General features: G+C 43.3%; 2 protein-coding genes across 2 annotated transcripts in view; both read right to left on the bottom strand.

The window, feature by feature from the left end:
* rabggta (Rab geranylgeranyltransferase subunit alpha) overlaps positions 1-7,493 on the bottom strand; it is a 25,566-nt gene extending 18,073 nt beyond the window's left edge. Inside the window, exons 1-8 of the mRNA XM_063201005.1 lie at positions 7,341-7,493; positions 6,978-7,014; positions 6,664-6,774; positions 5,901-6,025; positions 5,065-5,252; positions 3,280-3,543; positions 2,089-2,172; positions 1,031-1,113 (exon numbers count right to left, since the gene is read on the bottom strand). Of these exons, the coding sequence (XP_063057075.1) occupies positions 1,031-1,113; positions 2,089-2,172; positions 3,280-3,543; positions 5,065-5,252; positions 5,901-6,025; positions 6,664-6,774; positions 6,978-6,980 (858 nt within the window). The 5' untranslated portion in view covers positions 6,981-7,014; positions 7,341-7,493. The remainder of the gene's footprint in view (positions 1-1,030; positions 1,114-2,088; positions 2,173-3,279; positions 3,544-5,064; positions 5,253-5,900; positions 6,026-6,663; positions 6,775-6,977; positions 7,015-7,340) is intronic.
* Positions 7,494-12,166: 4,673 nt separating this feature from the next.
* The window catches only part of ghrhrl (growth hormone releasing hormone receptor, like), a 73,900-nt gene continuing 61,066 nt past the window's right edge, over positions 12,167-25,000 (bottom strand). Inside the window, exons 12-13 of the mRNA XM_063202036.1 lie at positions 13,689-13,730; positions 12,167-12,281 (exon numbers count right to left, since the gene is read on the bottom strand). Coding sequence (XP_063058106.1) covers positions 12,180-12,281; positions 13,689-13,730 — 144 coding nt within the window. The 3' untranslated portion in view covers positions 12,167-12,179. The remainder of the gene's footprint in view (positions 12,282-13,688; positions 13,731-25,000) is intronic.

Genomic DNA, 25,000 nt, shown 5'->3' with positions numbered 1-25,000 from the left:
AAAAAGAGAAGTAGTGTGCGGAGAAGGTTTATTCTCTACAGTCAATGGTATATGTTAAAAAAGAGAATCAGTGTGTCGAGAAGTTCTATTATGTACAGTGTTGACTAAAATGACTAAAAATCGACTAAGACTAAAATTGATTTTCGTCATTTAGACTAAGACTAAGACTAAATTGGGAAGGCAATGACTAAAATATGACTAAGACTAAAATTGGTTTTCGTCATTGTGACTAAGACTACGACTAAATAAAAAAAAAGCTGACAAAATTAACACTGCAGTGAAGTGTAAAGTAATAGCAGTGAGTGTTATTAAGAGGGGACTGTAATATCTTAGGTAAAAGCAGAGAGTATTCATTATGGACCGTCATATCTTAGGTAAGAATAAAGCCCCGTGTACATCGAAGGCGAACTAAGCGACCTGCGCGGCGGAAGTAATCGTTTCTCTATGGAGGGAAGGCGAATAAAGCTACAAGAGCGAATTCGCCGAGAGTGAAGCTTCTTGAGCGACCAGAGCGAATTTTGACGATTAAACTCAAGCTAATCTTAAGCGAATTTGCTATGACGTGGTTCGGCGAAAACCAATTGGAACGTTCATATCGACAAATGTCCCAGGCTGTCAAGACAGAGCCGTTATGTGATTAGCTGAATCAAACATGTCAGTGCAGCGCCCAGAGCGAATAAAAAGAATTAATGGCCAAACTTCTTCAACCACCCCAGCTACCTGGGTCGCGTAGGTAGCGCCTGATGTACACGGGCCATAAGTGTTCTCAGCAGAGTGAGCTGAGGGGGAATTGGAGATCTTTGGTTTTGGGGGAGGTACATTGGAGTTTGCGTGAGTGTGTGCCTGTGCGCTTCTGTGTGTGTGCGCGTTTGTGCGTATGTGAGTGTGTGTGCGCCTGTGTGAGTGTGTGTGAGTGTGTGTCTGTGTCTATGCCAGTGTGTGTGTGTGTGTGTGTGTGAGTGTGTGTGCGTGTGTGCCTGTGCCTATGCGAGTGTGTGTGTGTGTGTGTGTGTGTTTCTGCTGTGCTTACGTTGACGGGTCTGGAGAAGCCCACGACGACGCGCTCCCCCTCTCGAGTCATGTAGACACAGCTGATCATCTCCTCCCTCTCCGCTGGGTCACATGACAAATGGAGCAGCAGACACGGTAAACACATACAGCACACTCAATATTTATACACACTGTATACAAGTAACTCTGATACATAACAAATCCCACATGTGGGCAGATGCACACAAACGCACGCACACGCACATGCAGACACGCAGACAGACAGACAGACATATTCACACACACTCACTCACTCATCCACTCACACACGTAGACAGACACAGGCAGGCAGACACAGACACAGACAGACAGTTATCTCGGTACCCAGAAGGCGGCTGTTGAACTTGAACAGCATTCCAGACATGTTTTCACCATATCACATGCATGCATGCACAGACCCACAAGGTGAATGAAGGAAGGGAAGGACAGCACTCTTTTTCTTTGTTTATTCGCCCATGGACATTTCGGGAAAAGTGTAATGGCAATCTGAAGAGCGCTGTCCTTCGCTTTCTTCATTCATTTATGGTTTATGTGGGATTCGGTACCCTGTTAAAAAAACTGGAGAGAATCATTAGGTGACAGTGTGAGCGCGTCTCCTCCACTTTTTAAGTAACGCAGACATTCCAGAGATTTCTTTCACCAGATTACGTGCATGCATGCACAGACACACGTATGTAGGAAACCACAAGATGAATGACAGAAGTGAGGACGGCACTCTTCAGATTTTTTTCTTTGTTTATTATTCACCCATGAAAGTTTGGGGCAAAGCCCTTCCTCAGAGTGTAATGGCAATCTGAAGAGTGCTGTCCTTCGCATACTTCATTCATTTATGGTTTATGTGGGTTTCGGAACCCAGTAAAAAAAACTGAGAATTTATAGGCAATAGTGTGAGTGTGTCTCCTCCACTTTTTAAGGAGCCCACAAGGTGCCCGTTTGACTTTTAAGTCCATTCCAATCATTGTCAGCTGATCACATACAAAACTAACAATCTCTCTCCAACAGACTTACACAAAAACATACACTCTCTCTCTTGCTCACCTCTGCCCAGAAGCCAGCGATAGTAGAACCAGGCACTCTGGTCGTTGGGGTCAGTGAAGAAAGCATTCTGTACCAGCTCATACTCTGGGGTGGGGGGGTCATGGACAGAGAGAAACAATGAAAGAACACTCAATATCTCACTCCATGGCTGAGGTGCCTTTGAGCAAGGCACCTCGACACACATTACTCCAGGGACTGTAACCAGTACACTGCACTGACAATAACGGTTACTGGCTTTGGATAAAAGCGTCAGCTAAGTAAAATTTAATAATGTACAGTTTAATAATGCAAAGAATGAAAGAAATCCAGAAAAAAACAGAAAGACAGATGGAGAGACAGTGAGACCGAGAGCAAGAGAGAAACAGACAAACAGATAAGAGAAAGAGAGAGAGAGAGAGAGAGAGAGAGAGAGAAACAGAAAGACAGCAGAGACAGATGGAAAGAGAGGGAGAGAGAGAGAGAGACAGATGGAAAGAGAGAGAGAGAGACAGATGGAAAGAGAGAGAGAGAGAGAGATGGAAAGAGAGAGAGAGAGAGAGAGAGAGAGAGAGAGCTGGAGAGAGAGAGAGAGAGAGAGCTGGAGAGAGAGAGAGAGAGAGAGAGAGAGAGAGAGAGAGAGAGAGAGAGAGAGAGAGAGAGAGAGATCACTCTCCGTAGGCACTACACTTCAGAACAAATCATCCACACAAGTCGTCATCTTTACACCCGAGCCACCCGCACGTCATCATCAATACCATCACATCGCACTTACAGGATGAGCTGTGACAAACGCACTGAACCATTGAACCATGGGGCAGGCCAACACATGCATCACTCTACTGCCCTGCTGTAGAGGGAACTGATACAAACACTCATCCATCCTGTCTCAATCGCACTATTTTAGGACTGTGTTTTGCATGACTGTCAGAACGGTAGTGCAAGAAAAAAATCAATAAAGACAATAAAGTAGCATGTTATTTTATCGTGCCTTCGTCAATATATGGGTGCAAACATGTACAGCTCATAAAAGGCAATAGGTGATCTCAACTTCCTGCAATGGAATTATTGAACAACACATGTACTGTACCTCTAACATAAGTGTGTGTACTGTATGAATGTTGTGCGTGTGTGAGAGAGATAGAGAGAGAAAGAGAGATAGAAATTGTGTGTGTGTGTGTGTGTACATGTTAGTGTGTGCGTGTCTGCGCATACCTTTGAGCAACTGCTCCTCACAGACCCTGTGTGAGTGTGTGTGTGGGGAGTTGGGTGGGGAGCTGGTAGGAGGGCAGGCGCCGGGGGCAGGTGCGGGGGCATCGGGAGACTCCGGCTGCAGCAGGGGCAACAGGGTGCTGCGGTAGTGCCAGCTGGAGTAGTTGGAGAAGTTAGACCCGATCAAGCGATCAGTGAACTGCAGCTCCTGATCGACCGGCACGCCTGACGCCTTCACCACCATGCGACGGTAATCCCAGCAGTGGACTGTGGGGGTGAGAGAGAGAGAAAGAGAGACAAAGACAGAAAGGGACAGAAAGATGAGAGAGAGAGAGAGAGAGAGAGAGAGAGAGAGAGAGAGAGAGAGAGAGAGAGAGAGAGAGAGAGAGAGAGAGAGAGAGAGAGAGAGAGAGAGAGAGAGAGAGAGAGAGAGAGTGAGTGAGTGAGTGAGTGAGTGAGTGAGAAGGTAAAGGCACATGGAGGCAATGTCAATGTGTGTGTGTGTGTGTGTCTTGACTGAGTGTGTGTGTGTGTGTACATTGTATGTTCTTCTCTGCCGGTTTTAATAGGTTGTATGTAACAACAATACCTGCTGCACTGTATGTATTTGTTTGAAACAACAATAAAACTATATGCTACTATGCAAGACCAAGTGTATGAAACGTACCAAGGACGCAAAGAAAAAATAAACTGATGCTTAATCATGGTGTTTTTATTATTATTCCAGTTTGCCAGTTAAATATCCACCTACTGTCCTGGTTTCTTTCGCTTTTTTGGCAAAACTCATTTAAAAAAACGCCTGCTCATCTGTGCATAGGTTAGGCTGCACTCATACCTTCTAGCCACAGCATTTAGATGAAGCCAGACCAACAGTGGACTAGCGCAAGGACCAGAGCCTAAAACACTTCAAGAAAACCTCTAAACACTTTTACTTGTATTGTATAATTAGACCACAATGCTTTTCAGTTCCTCGATCTCTGGCTCCCTCCAGCAGAACTGTAATGCTTTCACTTCTTGTTTCATTGAAATTTTTTTCCTTCCCAACAGATTTTGCTTCTGTCATCTGCAGTCACGCCCTTTTTGACACATTCCATTCCATTGCATTTGCATTAGGGTTCATAAAAGGAGGATATCAACTGGAATGCAGAGGGCAGAGGAGTACAGCCAGGCAGAGCAAACAGTGTTGGCTTCTCGCATTCTTAGTCCTCAAGGTGGGTGGAGGAGGTTAGCCACGATCAGCGACATGTGACGATCATTATTGGAAAGGCAATGTTGTGCAGTTTCATATGAAACATGATCTAGAAACCCTTCAAAAATAAACAGCCTGAACATTTTTTTTTTTTAGAAATGCCATCAGAAATACATCTTGGCGCGCTAAGCCCCCCACATCTGGGCTTGAATACCCATGGGATCAGAGGTTTGAGTCCAGGCTGAGTCATATCCTAATCCTACCCTGTCTCTCTCCCACTGATTTCCTATCTCCATCTCCAACTGTCCTGTCTGAATAAAGGATTGGATGCCCCAAAACAAATAGAAAATAGAAAAAGGAAATACATAGTTATACTCTCAGTCGAGAAAATGGGAGGTGTTTATAGTCAAGTATAGTATAGTACAGTGGCTGTCTTAAGTATGGTGGGGGAAAGTTAGAGGAGATTGTGCCTTAGTAAGTCTCCTTGCTATTCAAGCTATGTTTCTCCACCACACCCCTGTTTCCCTTGGCCGCTGCAACTAGGCCTCCCCCTGCCAGCGCCCCCTTGGAGCGGAGCGGACCGTAGCATCATTACTCACAGTTGCGGTCGTCCAGAGCCAGGCACTCGTCGCACAGTGCTAACTCCCTGGCCCAGTTGGGCTTGGGCTGCCGATCGCACACCCATCCCCGGTGGTACCAGCAGCCGTAGGACTTGGGGTTCACCCTCAGACACGTCTCCAGGAAGGAGAGCTCCGCATCGTACTTCTTCTGGACCTCCTCTTGTTCCCTGGGGCAAGAGAAAGGAGAGAATGGAGAGATGGAGAGAGAGAGAGAGAGAGAGAGAGAGAGAGAGAGAGAGAGAGAGAGAGAGAGAGAGAGAAGAGAGAGAGAGAGAGAAGAGAGAGAGAGAGAGAGAGAGAGAGAGAGAGAGAGAGAGAGAGAGAGAGAGAGAGAAAAGAAGATGTAGAAGAGAGACAGACATAGGCAGAAAGGGGTAAAGCAAGAGAGAGACAGAGAGAGAGAGAAAGAAAGAGAGGGGGAGAGAGAACAGCGCAAAAGACAGACAAATAATGTAGAAACAGAGAGTAAAAAAGAGAAGAGACAAAGAGGGGACGGAGACAGACAGAGGAAAAAGAGAGAGCGAGAGCGAGCGAGAGCGAGAGAGAGAGAGAGAGAGAGAGAGAGAGAGAGAGAGAGAGAGAGAGAGAGAGAGAGAAGAGAAGGGAGAAGAGCATGAGGAAGGAGGGAGGGAGGGAGGGAGGGAGGGAGAGAAAGAGACAGATGAACAAGAGAGAGGGATAGAGGAAAAAAGCATGGAGACATAGAGGCTTTTTACTTCTAACAACGGCAGTAAACCAGCATATTATGAAGTAGGGCAAACACTGCCCCATAAAAACATGCAGCGTCCTGATGGGAATTGGAGTGCCTTACTTACTTGACCGTCTCCAGGTGTGTGAGTATCTCCCTCCTGTAGTTCCACAGGGTGGCGAAATCTGGGTTAGCGGACAGCAGCTGCTGGGTAAGCTGCAGAGCCTCATCGTCCATCGCACCCTCTTTCCTCTACACAAGAGCACACACACGCACGCATGAGTACAGGCGAGCATGCGCGCACACACACACACATGCATATAAGACAGACACACGGACACATACACACACTTAACTTGACAGAAAGTTTTATCATAGTACAATCCAAATTTGGGATTCTAATATAGTAACAGCATCTCCTCACTCCACACACACACACACACACACACACACACACACACACACACACACACACACACACACACACACACACACACACACACACACACACACACACACACACACACTTTACAGTTAGATATGCGACATCACGTGCACAACCCCCTCAACGTCCTCAGCAAGACTAGTTCTATTAAGATGTATTCTCCCTTTGGCGTGGACAAGCTGGAGAGTTGGAGCAGTAAAAGTCCAGCCAGATATCCCTGCTGTCTGCGCTGCCAACACACAGACACAGGCGATTTGACTAATTAGCTCATCCGCCTGGCTGCATCGGTGTGGTAATTGGGATCAGCCGTTTCATTGAATGGGCTGGAGCAAATGTGTGGAAGTTCTTCTTTCTTTGCTTTCTGAACCTGGCATGCCCAGCTCAGTTTCGTCTGTTCTCTAGGCAAGGCAAGGCAAGGCTTCATTCTCTAAAGACAGACACTGACCTTGTTGAAGCAGGCATCTCGTGTTGCCACATAGACCTTCAGCTTCTTCTCTCTTTCTTTCCTCTTCTCTTCTTCCTGCTGGGCAGTGGACTTCAGCTTCACTCGTCCGTGCTTCGCCAAAAAAAGGTGGAAAGGGAAGGGACGAGGCAGACAGCAAAACATAATGTGAATTTCAGCTGAATAATTTAAACATGAGATAGGTTGTTCATGAGGGAATCTCGACTCATAAATGAAGGATGACATGCATGTTGTCAAATAGCAGTAAATGAAGGATGACATGCATGTTGTCAAATAGCAGTAAGACACACTCTTACCATTGCTGTTAGATGTCAAATAAAGGTGCAGCACCGTCTGTAAAAAGAACAGAGTGTTTAAACTGGGAGTGATGCGCTATTAGCTCGCTTGTTTTCAACTACAAACACCCCAGGGATTTAACTGAACAGACACCACCCATGCAAGCGCTGGCACGTAGGTTGATATCACGCCCAAATGATGTTAATGAAATTAATAGGTATCGACATAGCGTTGGTATGTTTGTTTCAGAAGGGACCACGGTCCGCTTAGGTAGGCTGGTGCCAAGCAGGCTGTTCTCATTATCTTCAACTGGATTCCAATCGTGTTTCTGAGCGGAAAAAATAAAACCTCAAAACATGTGTTGAGTGCTCGTGCTCACTTACATTGTTCTGTCGGAAGATATCCTGTTGATGTCTCGCTTGCCTACCAAAGCGCAGACCAAAACGCCAGTAAATAGACTAATTAAAAACTGTTATTCCGAATAGCTTGATTAGAGAGCGTATGTTGACGTTTCTGGCTCTGACTCTGCAACTACAACCGAGCACTTCCGTCCCTTTGCTAACACGTCAGAGCTCCTGAAACCGCCATCACGCCCTCTGCTGGCAGAGTCTTCGAATAACTGGCATTTAGATGTACTTGTGTAATAGGCCTACTTGTAACCACTTCACCCATTTGCAAGAGGCTTGTAAGCCAAATTGACAAAATTAGACAAACATTTTGTGGTTGGTTAATACACATAAACAATATGCTTCAAATATCTCTAATATTTATATGGTTCTTTTAAAGGCTCTGGATAAGTTTAGCCTACCCACCTGATGCCACAGCTGTAAAGCTGCAGCGCTTGTTTGCAAAAGAAGATTGTTGATTTTAGCAGTAAAACTGGCTGACAAGCAAAATTTATGCTTATTTATAGCTACAGTCTGTAGCCTACAGATGGATTCAGCACAGAATCCTGTCTGGAGGACACAGTAGTCTAGGTGTGGCCTTCCTGCAGTCTTTGTCAACAGGTTTGATATATTTTTGTGTGAAAGGTTTATGAGCTATGTTTAAGTTCTGTAGACTGACTGGCCTACCATGTATGTATGATAGGCAGGTCTTACTACATTGCCTATTGCACAATAAGCTGTCCCTATAAGATTCCCTTTGAAGCATTCCTACAAATAACTTTTATAATGTCCCAAAGGCACGTATAGCAACAACTTTTCACCAAAATACTCATACAAGTGGAAATCCTAGTAGGTATATGATTGCAAGCCTGCTTTCACAAGCCACCCATAGAGGGCAGTACAGCCTTAGAAGTGATTGCATTCATCAACTCAAGCCATGCTTCAGTTAAATTGCATCAATACAGATGGAGATGTTTGAGTAACAACCAATTAATGGGCACACACACACACACACACACACACACACACACACACACACACACACACACACACGCACACGCACACGCACACGCACACACGCACACACACACACACACACACACACACACACACAGACACAGACAGACACACAGACACAGACACAGAGAGAGACACACACACACACACACACACCAGTGACACAGCAGGTGGCCAAGTGTTGAATAAACAAACTGGCAAACACTAAGTGCACACAGATTACAAGGTGTGTAAGAAAGAGAGAAAATCAGGTTTATTTATATATTTGTCTCCCCTTCTGTGAAGTGTAAGGCATCCGGCATAAGCAATGGCTGAGAAATGCAGACAAGCTTTAACAGTTATAGGCAGAGAATGATACACACATACTCGATTACAGCTGTACAAAGACCAATGCAGCTGACAGGGCTACTTGGGGTCAATGGCTCCTTGACCATGACCCTCACATGTAATAATAACAGTTATAATAATAATAATAATAATAATAATAATAATAATAATAATAATAACACAAATAATAATAATAACAGTAATATAAATTGTCATGATATGGGGACTGGCACACATTGTAAACATTTGACAATGACTTGGTCCACTAACATCAATGATAAATCTCAATTTTAAAAAGTTCTTCAGTTTTACATAGGTAAACAGCTGCTGTTAAATAAAACGCTGGACAATGAATGGAGTGGTAATCACTGTGTGTGGCAACTGTGAGGCAAACATCAAGTAATGAAGGAATATTACAAACGGACATTTGTGGCAGTAACTGTAAATGGTGCACAAACACATTCAAATATGCACGCACACATGCACGCACACACACAGGTACGCACGCAGGTGCGCATACACACAGACACAGACACAGACACAGACACACACACACACAGACACAGACACAGACACAGACACACACACACACACACACACACACACACACACACACACACACACACACACACACACACACACACACACACACACTCCTAATCTCTTGCTTAAATAGTTGTTTCAAGCTTAACCACAGCATTCATTATTAAGAAGACAAACAAAAGCGCCACCAATTAAATATTATTATAAATACATTCTTATACAGTATGTACAGCCATACAGAAAAGTAAAGTACATCAGTGTTAATAAATAGCTTTGGATATCACAAGGCAAAGGGAATAATAATTTAAAAAAACACAAAATTGGGATTCGAGGAAGTGTGAAGAGGTTTTAAGATTGGGGATTGGGAATTGTAAGGGGATGAGGGAAACCAAAATAAAGAAAAGAGAGGGCATGATTTTCTTTTTTTTAAAAGAAGGCAGCAAACAAAATGACAAGATACAGCTCCACAAAATCACAAAGCAAGTGTCACAGTAAGACGTACCAAAACATATTCAATCAGCAGGAGGGAGCAATAAAATGTCTCCCCCAACTCACCAAAAGGACATTGTTCAATCTTTAGTGATGCTTGAAGAGGTTTTTCACTTTTATGTGGCTTCTCCTCACCCCTAACCCGCAATTTCAGTCCAATCTTTTTTTACTTCCCTGTCAAATGGCCGTCTAATGCAGGAATGAAACACTGAGGACGACGGCTCAGTCAGTGCACTGGGGTGGTGTGTGTGTGTGTGTGTGTGTGTGTGTGTGTGTGTGTGTGTGTGTGTGTGTGTGTGTGTGTGTGTGTGTGTGTGTGTGTGTGTGTGTGTGTGTGTGTGTGTGTGTGTGTGTGTGTGTGTGTGTTTGTGTGTCCCACTCTGTATCTGTGTGTGCTTGTGTGTCCCACTCTGTGTGTGTGTGTGTGTGTGCGTGCGTGCGTGCGTGCGTGCGTGCGTGCGTGCGTGTGTGTGTGTGTGTGTCTCCTCTGCCCCACTCGTCTAGTGTCTAGTAGAGTGGGCACTAAATCAGAGGAAGGGCCACTGCACGAGGAGAGCCACCATCTGGAACAACCCCTAAGTCTTCCACCTGACTACACATCTGTCAAGCCACTAAATGAAATGGGGACCCCAACCTGGAGAGGGGACTTCACACCACAGCAATAAAGTAACAGGACTGGTTCTTCAGAACCAGGCTGTGCCTGTGCCAGTGTCATTGTGTGCCAATTCTTCAGCGCGAGTGATGCCATATTGTAGCTTTGAAGAACCATTTCTTGGTGCTTCATAGAACCACCATTACCAAAGCAACCAAGAACAATGTTCCAGAAAGCTCCCATTCAGTTTGTTTCATTACACAAAGTATTAAAGCGATACATCTTATAACAATTCAATATCAAAGGGAAGGGGTTCACTTTTATGTTTTTATTCCCTTTAACTTTAACAAGCTGATTTCAGTAAAGAGAAACGGGTATTTGATAAGTGCTTTCATGTAAACAAAGGGTAAATAGATGTAAGATCACCACTATATATATTGAATTTAAAACGCAAACTAGGCACATTAGCAGGTTTGTAGTCTGTAGTATCATACAGATACATAGTGTTGGGGGGGCAACATGCCTCAGTCGGCTAGTGCTCCACCATTATGCTGTTGGAGCCAGGAGCCCAGAGTTGTTTCCTGACAGTGCTTACACACCGCAAGCGCCAAACTTCCACTGAACGTGTCCGGAGGTATCCTATTTCAGTCTGAAACGGTTACATGAAAACAGATCATCATGCCTTGCACACAGGAGCGCGGTGTAAGCGCGGTGCATGTCCGGCCCCGGGAGCGGCAGACCGGACATGTCCGCGATGCTCCTTGAAAATAGAACTCGAGCCTATTTTCCATGAGCCAGCTCCCATTGAAAATGAATGGCTGCTGTCCGCGGGTAGAACGTGGACGCTGACTGTGCAGTGTAAAGGGGACAACTACACAACCCGCGAACCTCTCGGACTCGCGATGCTCCCGGACACGTTAAGCGAATGCGAATATCTCAGTGTGAATCCACCATGATCCTTCAACATCTCTCTCTCTCTCCCCACTCATTTCCTGTCTCTCTCACTGTCATATCTGCATAATGAAGGCGTAAAAGCCCCAGAAATATAGCAAATAAATCATGTTTAGCAACAAAATGTCCCTGGACCCAGCATATATTTACAAAGACAGGACCTTCCCAGCTAAAATGTAGATTTTTATTAACCCCTAAATTGACTTGCAAAGCGTTCAAATGAAATCACATATTGTAACATGGTTCTAACTGTGGACTCCAAATTAATTAATTAAACTGTTTTTGATTTGGTGACTGAAGATTTCCCCTCTTCACATTGCTGTAGGACACCGTTTCCCAAACTGGGGGTGCGCGACCTGCTACAAGGGGGTGCGCGAGTTGAATAGAGCAATGGCTGAGATGTGGGTTTTTATACAAAAATTAAGGAACATTGCGTAGTTTGTAATTGTTTTTTGGTGAATTGGATGCTGGAAGGATCCAGCTGAAGTGTCTTTTATAACTCCTAGACTTGTTATGCAACAAGTTCCATTAATGATGGCCAAAAAACCGTCAGGTCTATTGGAAATGAGCATTGCCCAAAATGTGCGGCTTAGGGGGTGCGCGAACCACATTGAAATGTAAAAGGTGGTGCGCAGGAGGAAAAGTTTGGGAACCGCTGCTGTAGGACACCTACAACACGGCAGTGCTGGACACCCTCACTACTTCAAGCTTTCCATCACTATATCATGGGACAGGATGGAGCAGTGTTGAGCTATGATGATGTCAGATAGCCACTGGTAAAACAGGCTAGTCTTCGAAATGCTACAGGTAGATACGTACTGACAAAAATAGCTTATCGTTTGTCTATCTGTGTAATTCAACCCACATGTGGTTGTGTGTGTTTTGTGTATTATTTGTTGTTGTTGTTGTTGTTGTTGTTAAAAGGGCGTGTCCATCTGGCTGCCTTTGCCTCTGGAGGGGACTGTGCCATAGCTGCTCTCGTGCCATCGAAGCCAGCGCACCTGCAGCTCAGACTGGACCTGGAAACATGCACACAGCACACACACACACACACACACACACACACACACACACACGCACACACACACACACACACACACACGCACACACACACACACACACACACACACAAACACACGCACACACACACACGCACACACACACACGCACACACACACGCACACACACACGCACACACACACACACACACACACACACAAACACACACTGCCAAAAACACACACACACGCGCACAAACACACACGCACAAACACACGCGGACAAACACACACGGACAAACACGCACACACACACACGCACACACACACGCACACACACACGCACACACACACAAACACACACACACACAAACACACACACACCCACACACACACACAAACACACACACACACACACGCACACACACACACGCACACACACACGCACACACACACGCACACACACACACACACACACACACACACACACACACACACACACACACACACACACACACACACACACACACACACACACACACACACACACACAACACACACACACACACGCACACACACACACACCACACACACGCACACACACACGCACACACACACACACACACACACACACAAACACACAAACACACACACACACGCACACACGCACAAACACACGCACAGCAATGACAGAGATATAGTAATGTAGGACTTCACTGTAGTTCCCTCCACAGGAAGTGCATCAAAGACATGTCAGAAAAAAGATGTACAGAGCGATGTAGACTAGACATACGGCCACTGTACACATACGAGCACTGTACACACATACGAACACAGCACACATATGAACACTGTACACACATACAAACACAGCACACATACGAACACTGTACACACATACGAACACAGCACACATACAAACACAGCACACATACGAGCACTGTACACACATACGAACACAGCACACATACAAACACAGCACACATACGAACACTGTACACATACGAGCACTGTACACACATACGAACACAGCACACATACAAACACAGCACACATACGAACACTGTACACATACGAGCACTGTACACATACGAGCACTGTACACACATACGAACACAGCACACATACAAACACAGCACACATACGAACACTGTACACATACGAGCACTGTACACACATACAAACACAGCACACATACAAACACAGCACACATACAAACACAGCACACATACGAACACTGTACACATACGAGCACTGTACACACATACGAACACAGCACACATACAAACACAGCACACATACGAACACTGTACACATACGAGCACTGTACACACATACGAACACAGCACACATACAAACACAGCACACATACGAACACTGTACACATACGAACACTGTACACATACGAACATTGTATTTGCCACTCACCTCCTGGTTCAGAAAGCAATACAAGACTGCCACAACAAGACCCTGAAACACAACCAAACACAGAAACAGGTCATGTCACCAGAAGCAAGTCTCTCTCTCTCTCTCTCTCTCTCTCTCTCTCTCTCTCTCTCTCTCTCTCTCTCTCTCTGACAAACTTTTATTTCCTGGAGGTGACTCACATGTGAAAACACACAAAGATATATGAAGCTTACGGTAAATCCATACAATCAGATTAAAAGGAAACTCAAATAGATCAAAAGGAAGATGTGCACATATACTGTATGTGTGCAGTGCAGTACTATGTGTACCGTACCGTATATGAAAACATACAAGCAGCGCACACCGCCCACACACTCAGATCAATAGAGACACACATGCACACTGAGATGGGTACACAGTGAGAGAGAGAGAGAGAGAGAGAGAGAGAGAGAGAGAGAGAGAGAGAGAGAGAGAGAGAGAGAGAGAGAGCGAGAGACAGAGAGAGAGGGGGAGAGAGAGACGGAGAGAGACAGAGAGAGAGAGAGAGAGAGAGAGAGAGAGAGAGCTTTTTGAGAGATTTTGATCGCCTATTATCGTATTATCTGTAAGCTTTGGCAACACTGATACGAACAGGCAATAAAGCCAATAAAGCATATTTGAATTTGAATTTGAAAGAGAGAGAGAGAGAGAGAGAGAGAGAGAGAGAGAGAGAGAGAGAGAGAGAGAGAGAGAGAGAGAGAGAGAGAGAGAGAGAGAGAGCACAGCTAAATTGAAATATTCAAAATATTCCAAATATTCTGACACTCTTTAATGAGTCTGTATCTTCCCTCCATCTAGCTTATTATAGAAGGCCAGCGCTGCAATCCAAGTGTTTTCCCCAAACTGAGCAGCAGGGATCCTCAGAGGGATTAGCATATCTATCTTGTATACCAGTGGTTTTCAAAGTGGGGGCTGGGGACCCCTGGGGGGCCGTGAGGGGATGCCGAGAGGGGGGCCGCGGCAGGTTGGCAGGAAAAATATAGCAATATAAAATGAATAATGTAATACATCTACAGTACTATACTGTATGCAGTATGCCATCTGTAGTAATTGCAGGGGTTTAGGAATGCACCAACTTCATCGAGTTGTGAAACCCGATGTGCAGAAAAAATAGTGTGGCGCGGCCGATGTCAGGTTGGCCTTGGCTGGAATCTAACGGTATATGTGGGACCTTGTCATGGTAAAGAATTGGGTTCTCATTACATTGTATGTATTTGATGGGGGGCTCTTAAATATAGGTAACTTGGAAGGTGAAAAAGTGGATCGCACTCGGGTTCTTCTTTTCTTCTTTTTTATTTTTTTATTTACATAGCTGCAGAAGTGTAGACAAACGTTTCGGCTGTTGCCTTCGTCAGCTGCTCTTAAATATAACCTTGTCCTGGGCCCAGCCAAAGCTGTCAGTGGCCCTAACGCCTTCAGTACTTACACCAGCGTGTTGGTATTTGTAATGCTGATCCATGCCATGCTCATCATGCCATATGTGATTCCTCTGTGTTTTCTTTTCAAACGATTGGTTTGGCTCCAAGCCATTCATTCCTTTATTTATTTATTTATTTGCGCATGCTTTCATTCATTCACTCATTTATTATAAAGTGTATGGTAATGCATGTAGGCTACTGCATCAATTATGCATAAATCAATTTGGTTGAGCTACTCAAGACATCTGTTGATTTTTAAACACTTTCCCACGAGCAAATTAGGTTTTAATGAAGCTGAGTTTTTAGAAAAAAAATATATTACCACAACCATCAACCTCTGACACACACACGCACACACGCACACGTGCACACACACACGCGTGCATTCACACATGCATGCACACGCACAAACCCATAGCTACTGCGTAAAAGGTCACCCCTCTAGGTGTTAAAGACGTCAGACAACAGGAGTCTCATTATTCCATAATTTTCTTCCCTGTTTCCCTCTAATTCCTCCCTCTCTCCCCTCCCTTATCCCTTCCCTTCCCTCCTTTCCCTCTCCAATCCCTCGCTCTCTCCTCCTTTCATGTCGCTCCAAATAGGTCTGGACTGGAGGAAGACCATAAGCCCCTCACCACCGGCACGGCAGAGACAAACAACCACGTCTGTGAGTGTGGCAACTACCGAACTCAATTCACTAACACTAACACCAACACACATAACACAACACAACAAAAGGTAACACAAAACACGCCACAACACAATAAAGTAGAACAGGACACCAAAAATGCAGTCCTCCAGCACAACAAAAATACAGCCCCACAGCCCCAACCCACCCCAAAAAATACCCCCCACAGCACTACAGTGCAGTACAGAGTCACACAACAAAGCAAGAAGACACAAAATTGAAAACAACGAATGTGTTGGCAAAACAAAAACGACCCAAAATTCAGACCATGGAAGTTCTAAAGAAATCAGAGGTCAAAGGAGAACACCAAAGTGCATAAACTCACACATAGACAATAGTAACAGAAACAGAACCCCAAAGAACAGAGCATTCCTTCCCCATGACAGGAAAGTAAAAGAAACAAAAATCACAACACAGAGAGAGAGATAGGGAGACAACACAGAGATGGAGGAATATATACACTAGTCTAGTGTAGTGTGGATTCCATCAACAGGCCCAGCAGTGAACAATACAGGACTAAATAAACAAACAAAACGTATCAAAACAAATCAACGTGGCCAACAGGATGCCACACTCCAGCTGGAAGCAGCAGTTGGAGGAGCGCCAGGGAGAGAATGACAAAAGAAGGGAGAAGAGAAAAGGTAAGGACAGAGAAGGGAATCAGAGAAGAACTGAGAAAACCCTTGCGGAAATCGACCATGGTTTTACAGTAGTAACCATGGTTTTACCATGGTATGTCATTGTTACTCGAAGTACTCTGAACAGACCATAGTATTACTATGGCTTATTCATGTTTTTTTTGGGGCAACCATGAAAACTGTGGTTCCTGTATCATGGTTATTCATGGTTTTCATGTCTTTTCAGCATGGTTTGTTAACAAAAAAACATGGTTAATTGTGGGTTTCATGGTTACCCCCAAAAAAACGAAATGAAAACTTGTTTGCAGCCGTGGTGTAATGGTAAGGGATTTGGACTGAAGATCACAGAGTTGCAGGATCGAATCCAACCCTTTCCTCTCCCCACACCTCCAACCAGTGCCCTTGAGCAACACCTAACCCCACACTGCTCCAAGGACTGTCATCAATATGTGCGTTGGATAAAAAAGCGGCAGCCTGGCCAGTGCAATTTAATGAATAATTATAAACCGTGGTAAAACCATGGTTAGTTTTCAGGGTAATACCATGGTTAATTTTATAGTTAAACCATAATCAAACCATAATTTAACCATAGTATAAAAAAACAGTACAGAACCATGCTAAAAAAAATATGAAAAACATGATTTACCATGGTCGATTTTCGTAAGGGAAAACTAAAGGAATAAGAGAACAGTAGACAAAACGAGTGTAAGAGGATGAGAGAGAGAATGAGGAACTGCTTTAGTACACATGACGGGAATGAGGAGTGGTGCGGGAGGAAGCGCTATAGAGGAGAGAGAGGGTTTATGTGTGCGTGCGTGCGTGTGTGTGTGTGTGTGTGTGTGTGTGTGTGTGTGTGTGTGTGTGTGTGTGTGTGTGTGTGTGTGTGTGTGTGTGTGTGTGTGTGTGTGTGTGTGTGTGATTCTGACAATCAATGGGGCAGCAGTGACAAGTCGGGTGGTGCGTTGCTTTTCACGCTGACAGTTCAGGTGCGAGGCAGTCCTGTCCAGAACCCCCCCATAACACACGTTTAAAAGCAGCATGTAGACTTTGCATATCGTTAAAAAAATATGAAATATGTGATCCCCTTGTGGCTTTGACGCCAAAATTGTCAGGGGTTGATGGAAAACGTAATGGTGCAGGTTGTCATGAGGTAGGCTGAATAAGATATAAAGGCTAAATAATATTTTACTTTTATGATTAATATCCCAGAAGATGTGATGTTTCATGGCAGGCGAACGTGCATCAGACCTGCGTGGGATACATGTATTTGCACATTAATGAACAAACAAATGATAATTCCTTCCACCTTAAAGAAACAAATGGCCTTCTTCACATGGCCTTGCACTTATGCGTGTGCCCTTGCACAACACAGCATGTTCATTGTGCTTGTCGTTTCTGATCAATATGTAGCCTAAAGCAAATAACACCAGACATCAGATCAGTTCTGTATTTTCCTGTCTGCTCACCCGAGTGAAATATTACTACATATTATATTATATTATATTATATTATATTATATTATATTATATTATATTATATTATATTATATTATATAGGGTCTAACATCATATCAATCATATTAGGCTACATTATGGCTGTCATGATGGTTAAGAAAATTATGGCTAGTGAGGAAGCCGAATGGCTAGTGAGTCAGGGAAACCACTAGCCATAATGGCCGGTGACCAAAAAAGTTAGTGTCAAGCACTGGTGCATGTATGTGTTTGCGCTCGCACACCTATATTTGTGTGTACACTTGCCTGTGTGCATTTGCGTGTGTGCATGCATTTGCGTGTACACGCCTGTCTGTGTGTTTGTGTGTACACGTCAGGGCTTAACACTAACACCCGCCAGGTAGCCAAATGCGGGTGAAAGTCGGCGTTGGCAGATACCGAAGGTTCACTAGCCATTCTGGCGGGTCCCTTACTATTCTGAATGATGAGGCACCGCATTTTGTAGTTTTTTTCTTCGGACCGTCTTTGCTACAAAAGTAATTCAATGCGATTTCGCGAGCCTACAATACCCATGAAGCACCTGTGTCACGTGTCACCTGTGTCTCACGCAAGCCACGAATCTGATAGAGCTAGTCTTGCGAAGAGGAGTGACAGCGAGCTACCAGGACATCAGCGTGCGTTTGGAAATGTCACTGGAAACCTTCACGTGAAAATAAAGTAGCGAAGTTCATCTCAACTGACCTGTTTTGCGATCTGTCATTAGTACAATACTTAGTAGTAGTGGACAGTCTGTCTTACTCTTGTAAAAGTCTCAAGACTGATTAGCGCAGTGATAAGACAAGGACACATGCGGCATTAATAATGATTGGTTTAAATTATTTTCTGATTTGCCTGTAGGCCTATGTCTTCATACCTTAATATTCCTCCATGTTTCTTGTGCTGTTGTTCCCGACTGTCAAACCAGTTGCAGACTGCACAAAAGCATCCCATTGCATGTCCCTTCGCAGGTGCCCGTCTCGCCTTGCGCCCGTTTATATTTTAAACAACTCACTATTAAACGGAATGAAAGGAAGTCGTAGCCCCTTCTGTAGTTACCGCATCTGTGTGTGCTTTCTAGTGGATACTTTTATAAGCAAATATTCCAGAAGAGGTGTTATTCCACACCCATGACCGAGGACAGGCGAACTTGGCAATGAGTTTACGCTATCTACTTTGCGCATCAATTTGGACGGCGACCTCCACAGATAGGCCTAGCCTATATGATATGAAGAAGTCCCTCCAGATTAAAGACGAAAATATTCTGCTCTTGTGTAGCTTACATTTGTGCCCTTCCAAAACACTGTGCTTGGTGTTTCTGCATGGTAAATATACTATAGGCTATGCCATTCCTCAGATCAGTAAATCTGTTCTTTGCATAGGCCTAGCATGCATGCATGGACCAGTTAATAGGCCTAACAATTCTAATTATTAGGCCCTATAGCATAGGGCTGCACAATTAATCGAAAAATAATCAAAATCGTGATAAAATAGTGAAATCGAACTCATGATCTTAATCGTGATTTAATCGTGGCAATAGTGACCTACTTCTGAGAGCGTCCTTGAAGCTAGATCATACTGACAGACTGGTGTTTCTGGCCAGAAATCTGTCCACTTAAGTTTCATGCTATTGCCTTTACATAATTATTACAATTTATTTTATTTTGCTCATCCCGTATGTAATTCATTCTTGGTTATATTTCATCTTGTTATAATTTTCAAAAAAAATCAGCAAAAATCAATAATCGTGATTAATAATCGTAATAATGATTTTGACCAAAATAATCGTGATTATGATTTTTTCCATAATCGTGCAGCCCTACTATAGCATATTATATTATATTATATTATATTATATTATATTATATTATATTATATTATATTAGCCTACATTACATTATTAGGGCCTAAAGCCTATTATATAAATCATTAAAGCTGCTATGATGGTTAAGAAACTTATGGCTAGTGAAAAGGCCCAATGGCTAGTGAGTCAGGAAAACCACTAGCCAAAATGGCTGGTGAGCGAAAAAGTTAGTGTCAAGCACTGGTACACGTGCGTGTGAGTGTCTGTGTGTGTGTTTTTGAGTGTGGTGTGGGTGTGTGTTTGCGTGTACACGTGCCTGTGTGTGTGTTTGTGTGTGTGTGTGTGTGTGTGTGTGTGTGTGTGTGTGTGTGTGTGTGTGTGTGTGTGTGTGTGTGTGTGTGTGTTTGCGTGTACACGTGCGTGTGTGTGTGTGTGTGTGTGTGCATGTTTGTGTGTGTGCATGTTTGTGTGTGTGTGTGTGTGTGTGTGTGTGTGTGTAGGGCCGCTGACAGGTTTGGCTGGGCCCGGGACAAAAAAATATCAATGCCCCCCCACCCCCCCCCCCCCCCCCCCCCCACCCCCCCCCCAAAAAAACCCCTAACCACCAGATTTTTTTCTACAGAGATCTTAGGTGGCCAGTCTACACTTTGAGCCTGAAAGTGCACCACAGACTCTCACATGATATGCTATGTATTATTACGCCTACCCATTAACAAAGAAATGCCACCAAAGAAGCCTCACAATAATGCAGCACTGATTCTTGAGAAAGTGGCTAAAACAGGTTGTAATCTTGAAAGAATAAAACGAAGTGAATTACAAAATAAAATGATATATCCTCGTAGACAAATGTCTTGGCTTTTCAGAAATGCACAAGGCCTATCTCCCCATTTTCCATTTTTTTCAGAAATCAGGTTTTTCTCCGATCATACCTTGTTTTTTGTCAACACCGTCAGACACAATTAAAAGTAATAAAAAGTGTATTGGTTTGGTTGCATATGTATCTGGAGTTTTTAAGTGATTGTGTGTGTTTTTTGGTTCACACATACGCCTTTAAATGTTGAAAATTCACTTTCATTCTATTTTAATACTGCTTCATGTGTTCTAATTTAAAAATATGTGCTGTCAGACAATGCTTACTTAATGCCTAAATAGATCAAACATTTTTTTGTAATTTCACAAATATTCGTGTAGGCTTACATTTGCTATTACTTTGATAATTCAACAACTACAAAGGAAAATTTTGTAAGCACATTCATTTAAAATGTCCAAAACTCCTTCTTACGGTGGTGACTTAAGAACTGACGGTGGTGACAGTAATCTGAAGGTGGTGAAAGTGACCTAATTATTACCTACATTTAGCAAAATAAATAGCCCTCTCAAGTCAATGACATCTAGCATAAACACTTTATTTTTGTGTGTGCACAGTATGTTTGTGCATGTGTTTTTTCTTCATTTGTTAGATACTCTAGGAAGTAGGCCTAGATTATTGAAAATGTGCCATAAACAGGTTTTAAGTTGTTCAAATCCAAAATATAGAGGTGTATTATCATAGATGAACATCTTGGCTGTGCAGTGAATGTATTGGCCAAGCTCCCCATGTTTTACATTTTTCATAAAATGGGCTCTTTCTTGGTTTTGTCACCAGCGTCAGACAGAATTAGAAGTAAAAAAACATGTTTACTGTATTTAAGTGAATTACTTTTACAATTCAACATAATTGTAGATACTTATTGGAAGCATATTCTTAGAACATGTAAAATATGTAAAACATGTAAAACACATGCTTTTTTGTGAACTACATCAGATGTCACCACCGTCAGGTTTTGTGACAAAAAACCCTCCAAATGCACCTCAGTGGAGGCTGGAGTATAAGTTTGGGTCACAATTATTACTAACATGTCTGGTAATGGTTCATTAACCAGCACAATTTAGTAAAATATGGAACAAGATGATGAGCGGAACAAAATCTGACGGTGGTGACATCTGACGGTGTGAGACAAAAAAACACTCTTTTACATATTGTGCATTTTTTGCTCACATTAGCCACTTCGTTTTTGCTCTATTTCTTAGGGGCTTCATGACGCTTCTGAAAAATTAACATTAATGTAACAATAATACTATCAAAACCCCCGACAGTGTTGACAGTTTATGGTTGGGACAGTACCAGTGTCCAAACAAATGATCAAATTGAGGAGAAATTAGTAAACTTACAGGAGCTTCAGTGATGGTGAAGTACTCAGTAGATCTAAAGGTTTGAAAAGGGGTCCTAAGTAATGACAATGACCTTGCGCATACCTGATTTTATTGTCTTTTTAAAAAAATCTGACGGTGGTGACAAATATGCTGGACACACTTTCAGCAATCAGAAAATAGTAGTAAATATTGCTTTACACGCACTATGTGCATATCTGCAGAAGCACTTCAATATGGACTTTCACATCAGGGTGATATTATTCAATAATATCAGTGATTTTTACATTTTAAGTCAATTGAAATGATGATGTCTGTCCTTGGGACAGCTGTTTTTACAGGGTGTGGGCAGGTTTATAGCCATGAAAAGTAATAAAATTACACTTAAATATTTCAAACGACTGTACATTTATGTAACAGACCCCTGTGTCTTTACCTGGATTCATTTTGTTCATGAAAATTTAGTTTATTTTCAACAGAATTGGCAGTTTATTGCAGAGACATGTTTTAGCCGCTTTCTCAAGAATCAGTGGCATACAATTCTACTTGTATAGTAAATGATCTATCCATCACATTACTACTATCCATGCATTCTTGCCAAAATTCATGTAAACAAAATAAATAGGATCCACATTTTCATTAATAACACATGTGTAAGTGTAATTTACTTGAATCAGCTCCCGTTTGCTAAATTGGCTACAAGTGACTTGTGATGACAGTGAACAAGTGAGCAGCACACCAAAGACGTCAGTGGAACACAGAGATCTTGTGCTGTGCTCCCTCATCAAAGTAAGTCTTCCCAGTTCCCACACCAGGAGTAGCCTAACACAGGAACAAGTCAAGCTGCAGAAATGTAGGCCTATATGCAAAACGAATCTACACTGTATTCTCCCCACAAAGTTAACAGGTTGATAATGTGTTAGCATATGCGCTAAGCGGGATTTATAAGCGCTAAGCTTTATAGCGTTGCAGCACTGTTTAAAAAGTTCTCCCTTCTCCCTGCGTGCGACGCGACTTCTCATCACGGCATGATTGCGGGCTAATGTGCATATTCTTAGCTTCGGTCACTGATGGTCAGTTTGAAAACACAATCTTACTAAGCTGTTGTGGTTATGAAATGATGCGATGCCCGTTTTCTATTGTGTTTATCAGTGCGACTGATCTCCTTTTTAACATGAATACTGCAGTGCAGTGCGTATCTGTTTATGAGGATGGGAAACTTTTGCTTTGTTAGTCTCCTCTGCCTGTTAGTACCTGCATCATCTGAAGAATATTTTACTCAATTCCTGGGACTTCTGGTGTCTTCCTCTATTTTTCTCCTTTCCTTCATTTTCTGACCACCTGGTTTGAACGAAGACACCTTGGCAAATGGCACGAGCGTTAAGTTGAAGTGCTTTTTTCCTTCCTCGTAATGACCGACCAAACCATTTGTGCAATGGGGGTGGGGGAGGTGGGGGATTCTTGATCCCTTTCTAAGGACAGGAAAGTTTAAATATCTGGATATCATTTATTTAATGCAAATATAGCACATTCTCCCTCTCTCAAACCAACTTATTTTGAAATAAAATAGAACCACTAATCACAAACTTCTTGAGGGCCCAGTTCTTATTCTTATTCTTATTCCAGGCCCGGGACAAAAAGCCCGGTTGTCCCCCCCTGTCGGCAGGCCTGTGTGTGTGTGTGCGTAAGTGTATTTGCACGCTTATCTGTGTGTTTGCGTGTACACGTGCCTGTGTGAGTGTATGTGTGTTTGCGTGTACACGTGCCTGTGTGTGTGTGTGTGTGTGTGTGTGTGTGCGCGTGCGCGTGTGCGTGTGCGTGTGTGTGTGTGTGTGTGTGTGTGCAGGGCCGCTGACAGGTTTGGCTGGGCCCGGGACAAAAAAATATCAATGGGCCCCCCTTCCTCCCACCCCACCAAAAAAAAAAAAACAAAAAAACAACCACCAAACCACCATTTTTTTCAAGAAGAGATCAGGTGGCCAGACTACACTTTCGGCCTGAAAGCGCACCACTCTCACGTGATATGCTATATATTATTAGGCCTACCCATTATAAAAGAAATGACATTGGTAGCCTCACAAATCAATGACGCATACAGTAATTCCATAGTAAATGATCTATCCATCCAATTATCCATGCATTTCTGCCAACATTTATTTAGAAATGAAACAAAATAAATAGGATTCACATCATTAATAACACAAGTGTACGTGTAATTTACTTTAGCAATTTGAGGGCTTGCACATCAAAACGTGCCTGACTGAATCAGCTCTAGTTTGCTAAACTGACTTCAAGTGACGTGTGATGACAGTGAACAAGTGAGCAGCACACCAAAGACGTCAGTCTTCCCACACCAGGAATAGCCAAACACAGGAACAAGTCAAGTTGCAGAAATGTATATGCAAAACGGATGTACACTGTTTCTCCCCACAAAGTTAACAGGTTGATAAAGAGTTAGCATTTGCGCTAAGCAGGATTTATACGCGCTAAGCGAAATAGCGTTGCATAAAGCGCTGTTTTAAAAGTTCTCCCTTGCCCTCTCCTTGCGCGCGACGCAACTTCTCATCATGTTATGATTGGGGCTAATGTGCATATTCCTAGCTAAGGTCACAGATGGTCAGATTTGAAACACAATTTTACTAAGCTGTGGTTATAAAATGATGCGACTGTGTGACTGATCATGTTTTAAACATGAATGCTGCAGTGCAGTGCGTGTCTGTTTATGAAGGGAAACTTTTGCTTTGTTAGTGTCCTCTGCTATTGTTAGTACCTGCATCATCTGAAGAACTTTTTACTGAAATCCTGGGGCTTGGTGTCTTCATCTATTTTTCTCCTATCCTTCATTTTCTGCCCTCCTGGTTTGAACGACTGCTTCTTCAGACACCTTGGCAAATTGGCACGGGCCGCGTTAAGTTGAAGCCGTTTTTTTCTTTCTCGTAATGACCGACCAAACCATTTGTGCACTGGGGGTGGGGGAGTTGGGGGTTCTTGATCCTTTTTAAGGGCAGGAAAGGCAAACTATCTGCATCATTTATTTAATGTAAATATAGCGCAATCTCCCTCTCTCAA

This window comes from Engraulis encrasicolus, chromosome 6, assembly GCF_034702125.1.
Source record: "Engraulis encrasicolus isolate BLACKSEA-1 chromosome 6, IST_EnEncr_1.0, whole genome shotgun sequence".
NCBI lineage: Eukaryota > Metazoa > Chordata > Actinopteri > Clupeiformes > Engraulidae > Engraulis > Engraulis encrasicolus.
Note: the sequence above shows the minus strand (reverse complement) of the source record. Positions and strands in the feature narration are given on the sequence as shown.